The sequence below is a fragment of the Myxine glutinosa genome, chromosome 3 (assembly GCF_964187855.1).
Source record: "Myxine glutinosa chromosome 3, kmMyxGlut1.1, whole genome shotgun sequence".
NCBI classification, from domain to species: domain Eukaryota; kingdom Metazoa; phylum Chordata; class Myxini; order Myxiniformes; family Myxinidae; genus Myxine; species Myxine glutinosa.
Window position 1 is genome coordinate 191,524,394 of NC_136263.1, and position 16,603 is coordinate 191,540,996.

The 16,603-nt window shown below is 47.6% G+C and overlaps 1 protein-coding gene across 5 annotated transcripts in view; it reads left to right on the forward strand.

Moving 5' to 3' along the window:
• Positions 1–16,603, forward strand: part of LOC137424099 (protein PRRC2C) — a 190,575-nt gene that overhangs the window by 87,479 nt on the left and 86,493 nt on the right. For 4 of the 5 annotated variants that reach the window (XM_078774907.1, XM_078774910.1, XM_078774909.1 and 1 more), the window contains exons 15-20: positions 10,569–10,792; positions 11,152–11,470; positions 11,590–11,836; positions 12,771–15,188; positions 16,046–16,302; positions 16,442–16,596. In XM_078774907.1, coding sequence (XP_078631033.1) covers positions 10,569–10,792; positions 11,152–11,470; positions 11,590–11,836; positions 12,771–15,188; positions 16,046–16,302; positions 16,442–16,596 — 3,620 coding nt within the window. The remainder of the gene's footprint in view (positions 1–10,568; positions 10,793–11,151; positions 11,471–11,589; positions 11,837–12,770; positions 15,189–16,045; positions 16,303–16,441; positions 16,597–16,603) is intronic. The other variant, XM_078774911.1, reaches the window with a different exon arrangement.

Genomic DNA, 16,603 nt, shown 5'->3' on the forward strand with positions numbered 1-16,603 from the left:
GGTGTGCCGAGGAAGGACTTCGCACGACGGAGGATGCCCAGTCGGCGACTGGCTTTGGAGGCCAGCTTGGAAATGTGGTTTTCCCAAGAAAGATCATGGCAGATAGTGAGACCCAAAATCTTGAGCGACAGAACTTCTTGGAGAGGATTGTTGAGAAAGTAGATGGGAGGGTTGTCCAGTCGATCTTTTCGGAGAGACATAGTAAGAGTGTGAGATTTGTCAGGATTGAAAGACATGTTCCACTTGTTTGACCAGTCTGTGATTTTGTCCAGGTCTTCAGAGAGTGAGGAGGCAGCAGACTGCCGATCTGAGGGAAGAGGAATGGAGCGGCAGAGAGTGGAGTCATCAGCAAAGAGATAGAGAGGATTTTCGAGAGAGTCAGAGAGATCATTGATGAAGACCAGAAAAAGCACGGGGCCCAGAACACTGCCTTGGGGAACTCCAGCCTGAACAGGAAGAGGAGATGAGAGAAACCCATTCAGGGCCACACGTTGACGACGACTAGAGAGGAAGTCCGCCAGCCATGCGTGGAGATTTCCATGGATACCAAAGGAGGAGAGTTTGGTGAGCAGAGCGGGGTGCCAGACCGTGTCGAAGGCACGTGATATGTCGAGGGAGACAGCTCTAATTTCCTGTTTGGCATTTAGGACCTCCATCCATTGTTGAGACAGCAGAAGCAGCATGTCCAGAGTAGAGTGACCTGGTCTGAAACCAAATTGATGATCAGAGATCAAGCCATTGGAGAAGAGGAAAGATTTCATATCAGAAGCAATGATGGATTCCATGACTTTGCTGATAATTGGGAGAAGGCTGATTTGTCTGTAGTTGCTAGGATCTGTTTTTGCACCTTTTTTGTGCAAAGCGGTGATGTTGGCTGATTTCCAAGCAGATGGCAGTTGACCTTGAGCAAAAGAGAGGGTGAAGAGAACAGAGAGAGGGTGAGATAGAGCAGCAGAGCAGGATTTTAGGACCCGTGGGCTGATGCCGTCGGGTCCAGTTGCAGAATCAGAGTCGAGGGTTGACAGAAACTTTTCCACCTTGTCAGGAGGAAAGGACACGGAGTCCAGGAGCAGCAGGGTATGACTGGGTATGGTGGGTACAGAGAGGGATGGGTTTGGGACACAAGATTTAGAGGCAAACACAGAGTTGAGGCATTCAGCTTTTTCACGTGCGGAGTCAGCTGTGTAGCCGTTTGAGGTAAGGGAGGGGATGGAGGGGGAACAAAAACCAGAAACGGATTTGACCAGACGCCACCAGGATTTGGAAGAGGGAGACAGATAAGAGAGTTCGGTCTTGAGAACGGAGAGATATTGTTTCCTGGCTCTCCTGAGGGTGGACACACACTTGTTTCGGGCTTTGTGAAAGGAAATGAGATTTCCTTCCGTTGGATTTGCTTTCCAGGAGACGAAGGCAAGTTGTTTCTGGGCAACAGCCTCACCACAAGATTCCGTGTACCATGGACGGGAGGAAGGGTATGACAACTGAAGACGAGATGGGATGAATCTGTGCATGAGAGAGAGCAATTTACTTTGGAAGAATTCCCAGGATGAGTTGATGTCAGAGGTGGTAGAGATGGGAGACCAGTCCAGATGATTGATGGCTGCTTGAAGACCGTGCCAGTTGGCCTGAGTGAAATGCCAGACTCGTCGACGCTGAGCAGGCTCCCTGAGGATGGTCAGAGAGATGTCCGCTTTAACAAGGACATGATCAGATGATCCGATCGGAGCAGAAGAAGAGCAGCAGACATTTTCAGGGAAGTTAGTCATAACCAAGTCCAGAAGAGAAGATGTTCCGTTGACTGAGATCCGGGTCGGGAAATTGACAGATTGTGTCAGTCCCAGTGAGTCGCAGAAGTCCTTTGCTGAGGAGCCATGGCTGGTGAGAGAGGTACCCACACCCAGCCAACTGGCATGATGACAGTTGAAATCACCACATATGAGGAAGAGAGAGTTGGGATGAGTAGATAGAAGTTGGTCCATATCATCAGACAGCGAGATGTAGATGGAGTCATCACTGTTTGGTGGACGGTACAACACACATATGAACAAGAGGTGGGAGCGAAGTGGAAGCCGTAGCCAGAGGTATTCCTGGGGGTGAGGTGGAGAGAGTGCAGTGCAGGGCGAGTGAGGAAGAGAGTTTTTGATAAAGATAGCAACCCCGCCTCCAGGACGAGGCTCAGGTCTATCATACCGGAGGAGGGAGTAGCCCGGGAGAGATACTATGGAATCAGAGACATCATAAAGGAGGAAAATTTCTGTTAAGCAGATCACGTCTGGTTTGACAGAAGCAACCTGTATGGAGAGATCAGTTAAGTTTGAACGAAGGCCCCGGATGTTTGAGGTCCATACCGTTAATGAAGAGGAAGGGGGAGCATCAGATACAGAACAGGGGGGAGGAGGGGTAGGGTAAGATGTGGAAGAGGTGGAAGAGGTAGGGAGAGCTGTTGAAGGTGTGTCAGAGATTTCAGAATAGCTCGGAGAAAGGGAAGGATGGGGCGGACAAAAGGTTTGATGGTGATTGGGTGAGCCACAATGAGGTGTTATTTGAGGAGGGGGAAGAGCGAGGCAGAAGGTTGGGGGAGATGGAGGTGAGAGTTTGAAGGGGGAAGAAGCGGGGAGGACGCTTTGAGGAGGGGGAGTGAGAGGGGGGAAATTGAGAAGCAATGAGGGTGGGGAGATTTGAAGGGGAGGGGTGAGGGGGGAGTTTGGGAGGGAAGGGACAAGGGGAGGGATTTGAAAGGGATGGGATATGGGGGAGATTTGGAGGGGAGGGGTGAGGCAGGAGTCTAGGAGGGGAGGGGCGAGGGGGCGTCTTGGCGGGGAGGGGTGAGGGGGTAGTTTAGGAGGGAGGGGGCAAGGGGGGAGATTTGAAAGGGATGGGTGATGGGGAAGATTTGGAGGGGAGGGGTGATGGGGAAGATTTGGAGGGGAGGGGTTATGGGGAAGATTTGGAGGGGAGGGGTGAGATTGGATTTTTGAAAGTGTACGATTTATGGGAAACGAACATTTATTGCAAAATGAGTTTCTTGTGACCTTCGAGTTAAAAATACGTTTAAGGACGCTGGATGGAGGATGGAGTGCAGGAGAGTTTAGGGAATGTAGAAAAAAGGCACTATAGGAGATGGATATTTTTGTTGGGATGAATTGATTTGGTGAGCAAGTCGAAAGCAGCCTTTTAAAGAAGAAGAAGAAAAAGGTGTTATAAAATATGACGGAATACATAACTTGAGGGGAAAGTGTAAACATTGAAGGTTAATGAGTGAAAACTATCTGGGGAAATGGGGGAGAAACACGTGGTCGAAGAACGAACGAACGAATAAGAATGAATAAACGAATGAGAACAGAAAAGGAAATGTTTTTTTTTTTTTTTTTGAGTTGAGATTTACACAAGGAAGTAGGCGATGGGTGAAAAGACTGGGAATACAGAGAACGAAAGTTATTGGATCACAAACGATGGACCACTGAGAGAAAAACAAAGCCTCAAGGTTGTACAGTGCACACTGTACAAGGCCTTGCTCGCGACACGGCAAACAGACGATCAATTTATGAAAGATAAACACCGAGAAACAACCAAAGTTGCACACAATAACTTCACACACCGAAAGATAAATACAGTTTCGACAAAATACAATTGTGAACAGACTTAACTTCGAAAAACGTGGAGACCGTGTGGAGCTTCGAAAATCCCTGCCGCCGTCTCCAAGATCTCGCGAGATCTCTCTCGAGGGGGAGTGAACAAGAGGTGGGTTTGCCCCATGATACGCTGAAAAAAGCCACTGTATTTATGAACGTTAACACTGCATTTGTCGAAGGAGGAAAAAAATCTTTGGGGAAGAGGGGAGGGGGATATAATTAGTATTATTATTATTATTTTTTTTTATTATTATTTTTTTGTATACAAGATCGAGGCTCGTGAAAGAGCGAACATTAATCACACAGAAAGACAAACCGACACATAAAACATATAACATCGGGAGCGGTAGACAAGATGGGGAGAGAGGGGGAAGGACACAAACACAACATTTGAGAGCAGGGACCGAGAGACATGGAGACATGGAGACATGGAGACATCGAGAGATCTGAGAGAGGGCGAGGGCTTTGGGGGGGGGGGGGCATGGGAAGGGGGCGGTGGGAGAGGTATAAAACATATGGACACTGCCAGGACTTCCAGGAAAGAAGTTGGAATTTCAAACAAGGTGGATCTGGGGTGAATTAGCGGGGGTAGAAAAGATCAAGGTTTTGGATGGGGGAAGATAAGAGATGGTGGTGAACAGCTGTTTTAAAGACCTGGAGGGAGGAGTGGGATTGAAGGGAGTGAGGGAGTTTGTTCCAGAGGCGGGAGAAAAGAGGAATGAAAGAGTGAAGGTGAGCAGAGAGCCGAGATTTCGGCAGTTTAACCATCAGAGGGTTGCTGGCAGATCTTGTGCGACCTGTAGGAATATTTGGGGGACAGAGCACAGAGAGAGAGCTGGGGGTGCAAGGCCGGAGAGGAGTCGGTAGAAGACAGAAAGACCACCTACCTGCCTGCGGTGAGTGAGTGAAAGGCCCTCAGAGATAGCTTCATCGCGGGAGATTCCAATAATTCTGAAAGCTTTGGTTTCAACAGCGTGAAGCCGAGCTAGGTGTGAGGCAGGAGCACCGGCCCATAGGGGAGAACAGTATTCCATTGAGCTGCGGATGAAAGCCTTGTATGTGGTGAGGAGCTCAGGTGTGCCGAGAAAGGACTTCGCACGACGGAGGATGCCCAGTCGGCGACTGGCTTTGGAGGCCAGCTTGGAAATGTGGTTTTCCCAAGAAAGATCATGGCAGATAGTGAGACCCAAAATCTTGAGCGACAGAAATTCTTGGAGAGGATTGTTGAGAAAGTAGATGGGAGGGTTGTCCAGTCGATCTTTTCGGAGAGACATAGTAAGAGTGTGAGATTTGTCAGGATTGAAAGACATGTTCCACTTGTTTGACCAGTCTGTGATTTTGTCCAGGTCTTCAGAGAGTGAGGAGGCAGCAGACTGCCGATCTGAGGGAAGAGGAATGGAGCGGCAGAGAGTGGAGTCGTCAGCAAAGAGATAGAGAGGATTTTCGAGAGAGTCAGAGAGATCATTGATGAAGACCAGAAAAAGCACAGGGCCCAGAACACTGCCTTGGGGAACTCCAGCCTGAACAGGAAGAGGAGATGAGAGAAACCCATTCAGGGCCACACGTTGACGACGACTAGAGAGGAAGTCCGCCAGCCATGCGTGGAGATTTCCATGGATACCAAAGGAGGAGAGTTTGGTGAGCAGAGCGGGGTGCCAGACCGTGTCGAAGGCACGTGATATGTCGAGGGAGACAGCTCTAATTTCCTGTTTGGCATTGAGGACCTCCATCCATTGTTGAGACAGCAGAAGCAGCATGTCCAGAGTAGAGTGACCTGGTCTGAAACCAAATTGATGATCAGAGATCAAGCCATTGGAGAAGAGGAAAGATTTCATATCCGAAGCAATGATGGATTCCATGACTTTGCTGATAATTGGGAGAAGGCTGATTGGTCTGTAGTTGCTAGGATCTGTTTTTGCACCTTTTTTGTGCAAAGCGGTGATGTTGGCTGATTTCCAAGCAGATGGCAGTTGACCTTGAGCAAAAGAGAGGGTGAAGAGAACAGAGAGAGGGTGAGATAGAGCAGCAGAGCAGAATTTTAGGACCCGTGGGCTGATGCCGTCGGGTCCAGTTGCAGAATCAGAGTCGAGGGTTGACAGAAACTTTTCCACCTTGTCAGGAGGAAAGGACACGGAGTCCAGGAGCAGCAGGGTACGACTGGGTATGGTGGGTACAGAGAGGGATGGGTTTGGGACACAAGATTTAGAGGCAAACACAGAGTTGAGGCATTCAGCTTTTTCACGTGCGGAGTCAGCTGTGTAGCCGTTTGAGGTAAGGGAGGGGATGGAGGGGGAACAAACACCAGAAACGGATTTGACCAGACGCCACCAGGATTTGGAAGAGGGAGACAGATAAGAGAGTTCGGTCTTGAGAACGGAGAGATATTGTTTCCTGGCTCTCCTGAGGGTGGACACACACTTGTTTTGGGCTTTGTGAAAGGAAATGAGATTTCCTTCCGTTGGATTTGCTTTCCAGGAGACGACGGCAAGTTGTTTCTGGGCAACAGCCTCACCACAAGATTCCGTGTACCATGGACGGGAGGAAGGGTATGACAACTGAAGACGAGATGGGATAAATCTGTGCATGAGAGAGAGCAATTTACATTGGAAGAATTCCCAGGATGAGTTTATGTCAGAGGTGGTAGAGATGGGAGACCAGTACAGATGATTGATGGCTGCTTGAAGACCGTGCCAGTTGGCTTGAGTGAAATGCCAGACTCGTCGACGCTGAGCAGGCTCCCTGAGGATGGTCAGAGAGATGTCCACTTTAACAAGGACATGATCAGATGATCCGATCGGAGCAGAAGAAGAGCAACAGACATTTTCAGGGAAGTTAGTCATAACCAAGTCCAGAAGAGAAGATGTTCCGTTGACTGAGATCCGGGTCGGGAAATTGACAGATTGTGTCAGTCCCAGTGAGTCGCAGAAGTCCTTTGCTGAGGAGCCATGGCTGGTGAGAGAGGTACCCACACCCAGCCAACTGGCATGATGACAGTTGAAATCACCACATATGAGGAAGAGAGAGTTGGGATGAGTAGATAGAAGTTGGTCCATATCATCAGACAGCGAGATGTAGATGGAGTCATCACTGTTTGGTGGACGGTACAACACACATATGAACAAGAGGTGGGAGCGAAGGGGAAGCCGTAGCCAGAGGTATTCCTGGGGGTGAGGTGGAGAGAGTGCAGTGCAGGGCGAGTGAGGAAGAGAGTTTTTGATAAAGATAGCAATCCCGCCTCCAGGACGAGGCTCAGGTCTATCATACCGGAGGAGGGAGTAGCCCGGGAGAGATACTATGGAATCAGAGACATCATAAAGGAGGAAAGTTTCTGTTAAGCAGATCACGTCTGGTTTGACAGAAGCAACCTGTATGGAGAGATCAGTTAAGTTTGAACGAAGGCCCCGGATGTTTGAGGTCCATACCGTTAATGAAGAGGAAGGGGGAGCATCAGATACAGAACAGGGGGGAGGAGGGGTAGGGTAAGATGTGGAAGAGGTGGAAGAGGTAGGGAGAGCTGTTGAAGGTGTGTCAGAGATTTCAGAATAGCTCGGAGAAAGGGAAGGATGGGGCGGACAAAAGGTTTGATGGTGATTGGGTGAGCCGCAATGAGGTGTTATTTGAGGAGGGGGAAGAGCGAGGCGGAAGGTTGGGGGAGATGGAGGTGAGTTTGAAGGGGGAAGAAGCAGGGAGGACGCTTTGAGGAGGGGGAGTGAGAGGGGGGAAATTGAGAAGCAATGAGGGTGGGGAGATTTGAAGGGGAGGGGTGAGGGGGGAGTTTGGGAGGGAAGGGACAAGGGGAGGGATTTGAAAGGGATGGGATATGGGGGAGATTTGGAGGGGAGGGGTGAGGCAGGAGTCTAGGAGGGGAGGGGCGAGGGGCGTCTTGGCGGGGAGGGGTGAGGGGGTAGTTTAGGAGGGAGGGGGCAAGGGGGGAGATTTGAAAGGGATGGGTGATGGGGAAGATTTGGAGGGGAGGGGTGATGGGGAAGATTTGGAGGGGAGGGGTTATGGGGAAGATTTGGAGGGGAGGGGTGAGATTGGATTTTTGAAAGTGTACGATTTATGGGAAACGAACATTTATTGCAAAATGAGTTTCTTGTGACCTTCGAGTTAAAAATACGTTTAAGGATGCTGGATGGAGGATGGAGTGCAGGAGAGTTTAGGGAATGTAGAAAAAAGGCACTATAGGAGATGGATATTTTTTTTGGGATGAATTGATTTGGTGAGCAAGTCGAAAGCAGCCTTTTAAAGAAGAAGAAGAAAAAGGTGTTATAAAATATGACGGAATACATAACTTGAGGGGAAAGTGTAAACATTGAAGGTTAATGAGTGAAAACTATCTGGGGAAATGGGGGAGAAACACGTGGTCGAAGAACGAACGAACGAATAAGAATGAATAAACGAATGAGAACAGAGAAGGAAAATTTTTTTTTTTTTTTTTTTTTTTTTTTTTTGAGTTGAGATTTACACAAGGAAGTAGGCTATGGGTGAAAAGACTGGGAATACAGAGAACGAAAGTTATTGGATCACAAACGACGGACCGCTGAGAGAAAAACAAAGCCTCAAGGTTGTACAGTGCACACTGTACAAGGCCTCAAGACACGATACGAATTAACACGATTTTCAATACAGGTATGAAAGATTTGCACCGAAAAATCTTCGTCGGGACACAATATACGTACAACACCATAAATAAATACAGTTTTAACGAAAATACAAATGGGAACAATCACTTAACTTCGATTTCAAATCGGTCGCGACGCGGCAAAGGCCTTGCTCGTGACACGGCAAACAGACGATCAATTTATGAAAGATAAACACCGAGAAACAACCAAAGTTGCACACAATAACTTCACACACCGAAAGATAAATACAGTTTCGACAAAATACAATTGTGAACAGACTTAACTTCGAAAAACGTGGAGACCGTGTGCAGCTTCGAAAATCCCTCCCACCGTCTCCGAGATCTCGCGAGATCTTGATGATTTCTTGATGAAATCGTAGTGCATGAATCGTAGTTTTGTAATAACTTTAATATTATACTGTTATCATTCGTGTTATTACTTCTGCCACCAAAGGTGGATAGAGGTTATGGTTTCACGACTGTCTTTGTTTGTGAACAGGATATCTCAAAGTTGTGGACGGATTCGGACGAAATTTGGTTGAGAGGTTGGGTATGTAACAAGGACGAAATTATTAGATTTTGGTGAAGATCCGGATGCGGATCCTCAAATTTTTTAAAAAGTGATTCTTCACCATTGAGTGATAGGGCCAAAACCGATATTTAGGATTATATTTCAAAAGGTTGTGGACTGATTATGACAAAACTAGGTGGACGAGTTGGTTTAGCAATGAGACCAACCGATTAGATTTTGGTTCAGGCCTGGATCCAGATCCGGCCGATCAATGGCGATACAAAACGTGACCTGTTCAGCTTGGCGGAGGTATGTGCTCTACAGAGTGCCATTCTAGTTTACTATGTTTTATTGATGTAACTATAAATAGCATAAGATAGCAAAATAAATGAAATGAACTTGTATATTGGGGCAGCATGTGTGATTTCTACCGGACATGGTTTCAGGTGCAACGTACAATATTTCCCCCTGTACCATTATGGCCCAATTGTGACTTTTATTTAACATAACCTCTTTGCTAATTGTGTCCAGCATTGTTCAATACTCGCCAGCGGAAAATTTGGATAAAATTGGACTTGTACAGGCGGTGTATAGGCTGAGTCTCCTCGGTCATGCAGAGTCCTTCCTTGCACAGCTGAACCCTTAACAAGGCCCTCATCTGCAACTTGACGGAGCAGTGATTGGTTATTCCACGAGTCTCGCCCTTGCATACAAAATAATAATAATGGCGAGCACGTAAAGCAAAATATTGCACAAAGAAAAGACCAAATGCACTTGTACATGTTTCAGCTTGGACTAGACTAGTTGGTAGCAGGTACGGTGAAAACGGGCTAGGTGAGGGATGTTGGGGGACATCTATACCGATGAAATGTTCGTGCTGCTTTGTAATTTCATGACTCGGTCCATCCAGATTAATCCCTTTTCAGACACATTCTACATACATAGCCCATCTCTGGACTGTGACAGAATGTACACTGTGGTTCTTGATGAAATCGTAGTGCATGAAGCACCTTAAATCGGATTTTTCGCACGATTATTTTGACACCTCGAGCTGAAATCACGGATCCATGCGTGCTGCCATTTTGAACAGTCACGTGATGAAATCAAGCGATTTGATTCGTCCGTCATTTGAATCATGACGCGAGTGGCGCAATCGGCCAAAGTGCAGTCAATATATAGTGCAAAGTAATTTGGTGGCAAACTTTTAAACTGGCATATTTCGGATGTCAAAATCAAGTTTCATCCGAACCCGTCCATAAGTTTGAGATATCCTGTTCACAGACATACAGACAGACACGGGTGAAAACTTAACCCTTGCCAACAGAGGTAATTAGGATATATGAATTGCACCCCTGCAGCATTGCTGAAAAGAAGCAAGCCATTATGGATTAGAGGGGTGAGGGGATATTGTCATAAGCAAAAACCATACAAAGTCCACATATGATGTAATGTCGAGAAATCAGACAAGCAATGGGATCCCATCATTCATGCATAAAGACTTATTTCAGGACATTAATTAGTTAATGATCAGTGCGGCCTACCGACAGGCAGAGATAGTTGAGGTGGCTCCTGTCCGTCCATTCGTCTGTGGGGGATGTGATAAGCATAGAATGCCTCAAGGACATTGGGTTTCTTCCAAATTTCCTTTTCGTGTTTAACAACACTAGCGGCTGTTGATGAAGTACGGTGGCTGGAATTGACTGAATAGTTTGTGGTTATAATAATTTTTTACTTCCAGTAGGTGTGCTACCACGAAATACCATGGACCCATCATGCCTATAACCCACACTGTGTTTTGCAGCGGACACAGCTCCTCCACCACCCCCGGCATATGCCTGGCCGGAGGATGTTCGCGTTCCTTGCGAAGAAGATGCAGTACGTGGCACAAAAGCAACCCAAGAAGCAAGTGAGGCAGACCTGATTGCAGCACGTGAGCGCCCACAGTGTCTGGGGCTTGGCCCTGGATATAGCTACTCTCGCCAGTTTCAAAAAGCACTGCCACCACGCTTCCAAAGACAACAACAGGTATCCTGAAGTTATCAAACCCCTGTTTGACCACTTTTGAATAAAATAAATAAATAAATAAATAAAAAGATATATATATATATTTGTGCTCACCTCACTTGCCTACAGCAATCGACTTCGTTAGTACAGCTGTTTGACTTCTTGGATCTCAAAGTGGCTGTAACTGCAGTTATTTTTGGAAATCTGGCTTGTACTATTTTGCCACATTCCATGCATTGTCCTTGTGATGACAGAAATATTCCAAGTTTTGTAGAAAATGCTTTAAATGAAACTCCTGATGGCTGGATTAAACTTAAGGACAGAATTGAATTCCTGGTGACTCCTTCGATGGGACAGGGATGGCGTGTGTGCTGTGATAGGAGCAGATGATGAAGCAGCAACAGCAGCAGCACTGGCAGCAGCAGCAGCAGCAACAGCAGCAACAGCAGCAACAGGGCTTGCAGTTGTCAGGCCCGACACCACCACCTTCTCAGCCAACAGCTCCAACCGTATCTCAGCAGCAGCAGAGAGGTCCATATCAGGGCTTGGTAGCTGGACCCCACATTCCACCCCCACCCCCAATTAACTATGACCCACGCTGGATGATGATGCCACCGTACATGGATCCTCGGTTAATTGGTGCTCGACACCCCTCGCAGCCTCCACACATCGATCTGCATTCAGCTCTTCATCCCTCTAGTGAGTTTGGGGGGTTTTTCTTTCTTTGCTGGATTCGATTTTATGGGTTCTTGCTATATTCAAATAGATGGTGTTTTATGGGACTTGTGTTGCATATTTCTTCCATCTAACTTCCTCAGACATCGTGGCTCCCAAACAAGTCTTGCGCCGTGAACACCCAGACGGAGCTCCATCATCCAACTTGGAGCCTTATCTGCACCCCGTGACGACTCTCATGCGTGACCGCACCACACCACCTGTGGATCCTCGTGTTGTCTGGGGCACGGACTCAGTTCCTCAACCATCAGCTGTCCCTATCGGTGCCCCAGCAGAGCCACGACCAGCGCCATCCCCATCACGTTATCTTCAGGATATCCACGATGCCAGGTATGCAATGATAATGGCTCCCAGTTGCAATACCATCTGCTTGGTCTTTGATTATCCCATTTTTCTTTGCTTATTGTACGTTTATTAAGAGGCAAGAATGCATGGTGATCTTGTAAACAAAATTGTTGTGGGTCAGAATAATAGTTTTCCACTACAGAAATTTGGGACTGGGTTGGATTGGTCTGGCTGAGCCAATAGTTTTTCCCATTTTGAATTGCTAGGACCAAGTGACACCAGATCACCTTAAATATTGAGGGGAAAGGGTGGCTGTTGGGAGGTAGAGGTTTGGCTGGAAGAATTCTGGCCATGGTAGAAGTGCATTGGTTGTTGAATAATATTATCTTGCATTCGTCATCGTCATTCGTATGCAGCACGTGGCTGCGAGTTAGCATCAGTTCTCTGGCGTGGTAGTGCCACTAATGCAGTGCTCCCTGTAGGTTAGAGCAGGAAATTGGAATTTAACCAGGGTGCTAGCTTGCCTACTCTTTGCGAAGGATACCGTTGGATCCTCAACATCCACCAACTAATGCCATCAGGTGGGACACCTAGTTTAACGTCCTTCCAATGGACGGCGCACACATCAATGCTTCCTCACCTGCAAAACACCAGGATGACAATTTATAGCTGGGCTGAGATTTATACCTCTTATCTAGGTGTCATCTACAGTGGAAAACGGGAAGTTTTGCTCACAGTTGGCCCATGTTGATTTGGAAAATGAGCATTTGTCAGTGTTAAGAATTTCTCCAGACACTCATAAATACTGATTTGCTATAATAAATATGGGCTAAAGCATGGCACAATACCACGATTGATCATTGCTTTGAGATACTATCACTTTGTTAAGGGGAGGGGAAAAAAAATAGGGAGGTGATGCTTCTTTCAGTTCTTTCAATAGCAGACACTTTGATTACCATTTTTTTTTTCTTCCATGTAGGCGCGAAGCTTTGCGCAGTGGCGGTGAGCGGCTCATGACACCACTTTCAGTTGATGCTGATCCGCCTGCCTCCCGACACATTCCCGCTATGTACCGTGAGCTTTTTGAGGACACGCACACAGGACGACCTTTACGTGACAAGCTCACTCGCCCACCCGGCCCATTTGACAAACCTATCGAGGGTCTGCCTGAAATACTTGAAGCAGGGCCGCTTCCGACCCATTTCCAGCTGCGGCAAGAAGGACCGGTGGAGGACCAGAGAAGTATGGCAAAGCGTGGAGTCTCATTGGAAGCGATGAAGAGCCGTATATCAGATGACACTGCTGGAAGTGGTGCTAGTAGTAGTAGTAGTAGTGGTGGTGGCTCTGGGGGTAGGATGAGGAATGAGGGGAAGATATTTGGGAAAAATGACAGGGCATGGAGCAAAGAGGCCAAAACGGAAACTCGGTGGGGACCTAAAGCAGCAATTGTAAGCACACTTGTTGGTGAGGCCCCTGGGAACCATTGCCTGCAGCAAACATCACTGCTAATTGCATCATCCCAGCCACCTAGGCGTACAGGGCCAATTAAAAAGCCTGTCCTAAAGGATCTCAAGACGTGCGAGAGGGATGATAAGGCCGAGACTGGTGGGAAAAATGAGGAAGAAAAACCGGCCCGGAAGGCTGACAACTGTGCTACCCTAGAATCAGCTGGAGAGTGCTGTGCTGAGACTTCCCGTAGTACTCCAGGCTCTGGGCCAAAAGTGGGGTCATTTGCATGCTTGAGAAATGACCGTGAATCGAGAGTGGACAAATCGAGCGCATCAACCCAGCCTCAGGCACCATCAGGACGTGAAAATGAGGGTAACAGTAGTCGTGGGCAGCGAAGGCGAGATGCACGCATTTCGGAGCACTTGTTTGAGCAGGGAAATCGTGGAGGACGAAGAGGTGGACGGGGTGGCATGGAATTTTCAACTCGAGGTCGAAGTTTAAGAGGGCACGCTTTCCTTGCAGGATTTCCTGGTCGAGGTGGTGGTTCAAGTCGATCAAGCGCAGGTGTCGTTCCAGGTGTAAGGGGTCGAGGGCGTGAATACACAAGGTTTCGGGAGGCGAGAAATCGCACAGCTACATCATCCACCTGTGTTGTTCTGCGTGGTGCTGATGACAGTGAGACCTCTGAAGCTGAGGGTGTGCCTGAGAGGAGGAGACAACGTGCCTCTGTCAGTGATGCCGAGAGCGATCAACGAGCTTCGCCACCAGCAGATAATCTACAAGGTCCATTGCGCAATGTAGATTGTCAGTCCCGTCGTGGAGGTGGAATGATGCCACCACCTCCAAACCCAGCTTTGCCATCTGAAAAACAGGATCGACCGTTTGCGCCACGTGGTGAACCAACACGCAGAGGTCGTGGAGGGCTAACAAAGAGTGTTCGAGTGCCACCGTTATTGCATGCTGGTCCATCAAGAGAGCCAGGACAGATCCCTACAGAGTGTGGAAATTGTCCACAAGCCGAAACCACCGAGGGGTCTGTATTTCTCAACACGCAAAATTATGCAAAACCCCCACGACGGTTTGAGCGTTTTCGTCAAGAACGACCTCCTAGAAGACAGCGTCCACAGCGGCCTCCACGGCAAGACAAGCCTCCACGCTTTCGCCGATTAAAGCAGGAGCGTGAAGCAGCAGCAGCAGCAGCAGCTGCATTGGGATCTGTTGTCACTGTGACCACTGCAACAGAGACAACACCTGAAGGTGGAGGTATGACAATGTCTTTACTTTCTCAACCAACTATGATTTGTCCAGTCTTAGAAGCAACAACTGTGGTCCCTTTGCCTGCTGATCCCCCTCCGAGCGGTCTGGACATACAGTCGTTACCTCCTTCTCTTCCTGAGAACTGTGGTGATCCCTCGTCTCCTTTGGCAGCGACTCAACCAACTCATGTGCCTCCTGTGCTGAGTTCAAGCCTTCAGACCTGTAGTTTATCTGGCACAAAGTCTCCAGATCTTTCAAATCAAAACTCCTCAGATCAGGCTAATGAGGAATGGGAGACGGCCTCAGAGAGTAGCGACTTTGCAGAAAAACGAGACCGTGATGATCAACGTGCTTCACCATCACCTCTCCCTCAAGTTTTCCCCAGCGGTTCACATTTTGACTCTGATGAAAACCATGTAACTGAGGGTGGTCCTCAGTCTGTACAGAAAGACCTGGGACGATCCATGACCGTGGCAGCTGCAGCAGCTGCTGCAACAAAACGTAGCTTCGCAAATCAGCGGCCGGGTGTTGATCGGCAGAGCCGCAGAACAATGGGTAATGGACCGGCACAAGGTGGCAGACAGAAGCCAAATGGAAGTAGCGGTGGCGGTGGTGGTGGCGGCACAGCAGGATCTGGGGGCCGTGGAGGAGAGAAACGCAATGGACCTACATCCAAAGGAAAGAGACAGAGGTCAGCTTTGAAACCATGTGGCAATGAATTTTGGATGTTGGTGTATAATGTTAACTTTTTGTTCTCTATTTTATCTTGTTTCTTGTGCATTTTATCTTGTTTCTTGTGCATCATTACCTCTGCCACCAAAGGTGAATGGAGGTTGTTTTCACCCCTGTCTTTGTTTGTTTGTTTGTGAACAAAATATCTCAAAACGTTGTGGACGGATTCAGAAGAAATTTGGCAGAGATGTCACAAGGACGAAATGATTCGATTTTGGTGAAGATCCCGATTCGGATCCGGCTACTAGAATTTTCTAAGTGATTCTTCACCATTGGGAGATGGGGCCAAAAATGATACATAGCAGGATATCTCAAATTTGTGTACAGATTTGGACGAAACTTGGTGGAGAGGTTGGGTGTCTGACGAGGACAAATCGATTCGATTTTGGTGAAGATCTGAATATGGATTCGGATATGAGAATTATTTAATTTTTAAGTGATTCATTACCATTGAGTGATAGGGCTAAAACCAACATAGAGCAGTATATCTCAAAACGTTATTGACGGACTTAGACAAAACATGGTGGACAGTTTGTATGTGTGACGACGAAGAATTGATTCAATTTTGGTGAAGATCCGGATCCAGCTAGTAGAAATTTTAAAGTGATTCTTCACCATTTAGTGATATGGCCAACCAGGCGGAGTTATGCTCTCTACTGAGTGCCGTTATAGTTTAAAATACTGTTTTGTAATTGTTTAGCACAAACTGTTACATAACAATTGTCTCGAGCAATAATGGCTATTCGTCCAACTGTTTTTTTCATTGTAGTGATTTGCATTTCCACTTTGATTCATCCTTTATGTTCGTTTGTCCAGTTCCCTGGAGGACTTGCCATCAGGAGTTGGCGGTAGCTCTGGAGTCAATGAGCCAGGCCCAGTGGATCCGTCACCAGGAGTTGCTGCGGTCTATCGCGTCGACTGTGTGATCCCAAGCCATCCCGATGCTATCAATCGGGCACTTAAGGAAGTGTCTGGCCGCAAACGGGAATCCGATCCAGCTGCTGTAACCGGCAGGAAACCTTTGCAGCCCAAGGGAGATGCTCTGGCCCAGTATGATCTGACAAATTATGCTGGTAGGCTGGTTCGGTGTGGATAATGTTTTTAACTTTTGTTGTCAACTAGTTGAGGATAATTGCTTTGCTCATTTTGACATTTGTCATCTTTTCGCTGTCGTGCCCATCTTCTCTTCCTGACCCCTCGTTCGACGTACAGGTGTCGTCATCATTGACAACCACCCAGAAGTGACTCTTGCAGAGGAATCTTTCACTGTGCTGAATGGAGATGGTTTCACGGAAGTGGTCTCTCGCAAGCAGCGAAGGCTTCAAGATGAGGAGCGTAGGAAGAAGGAAGAACCGACAGTACTTTTGGTGAGCG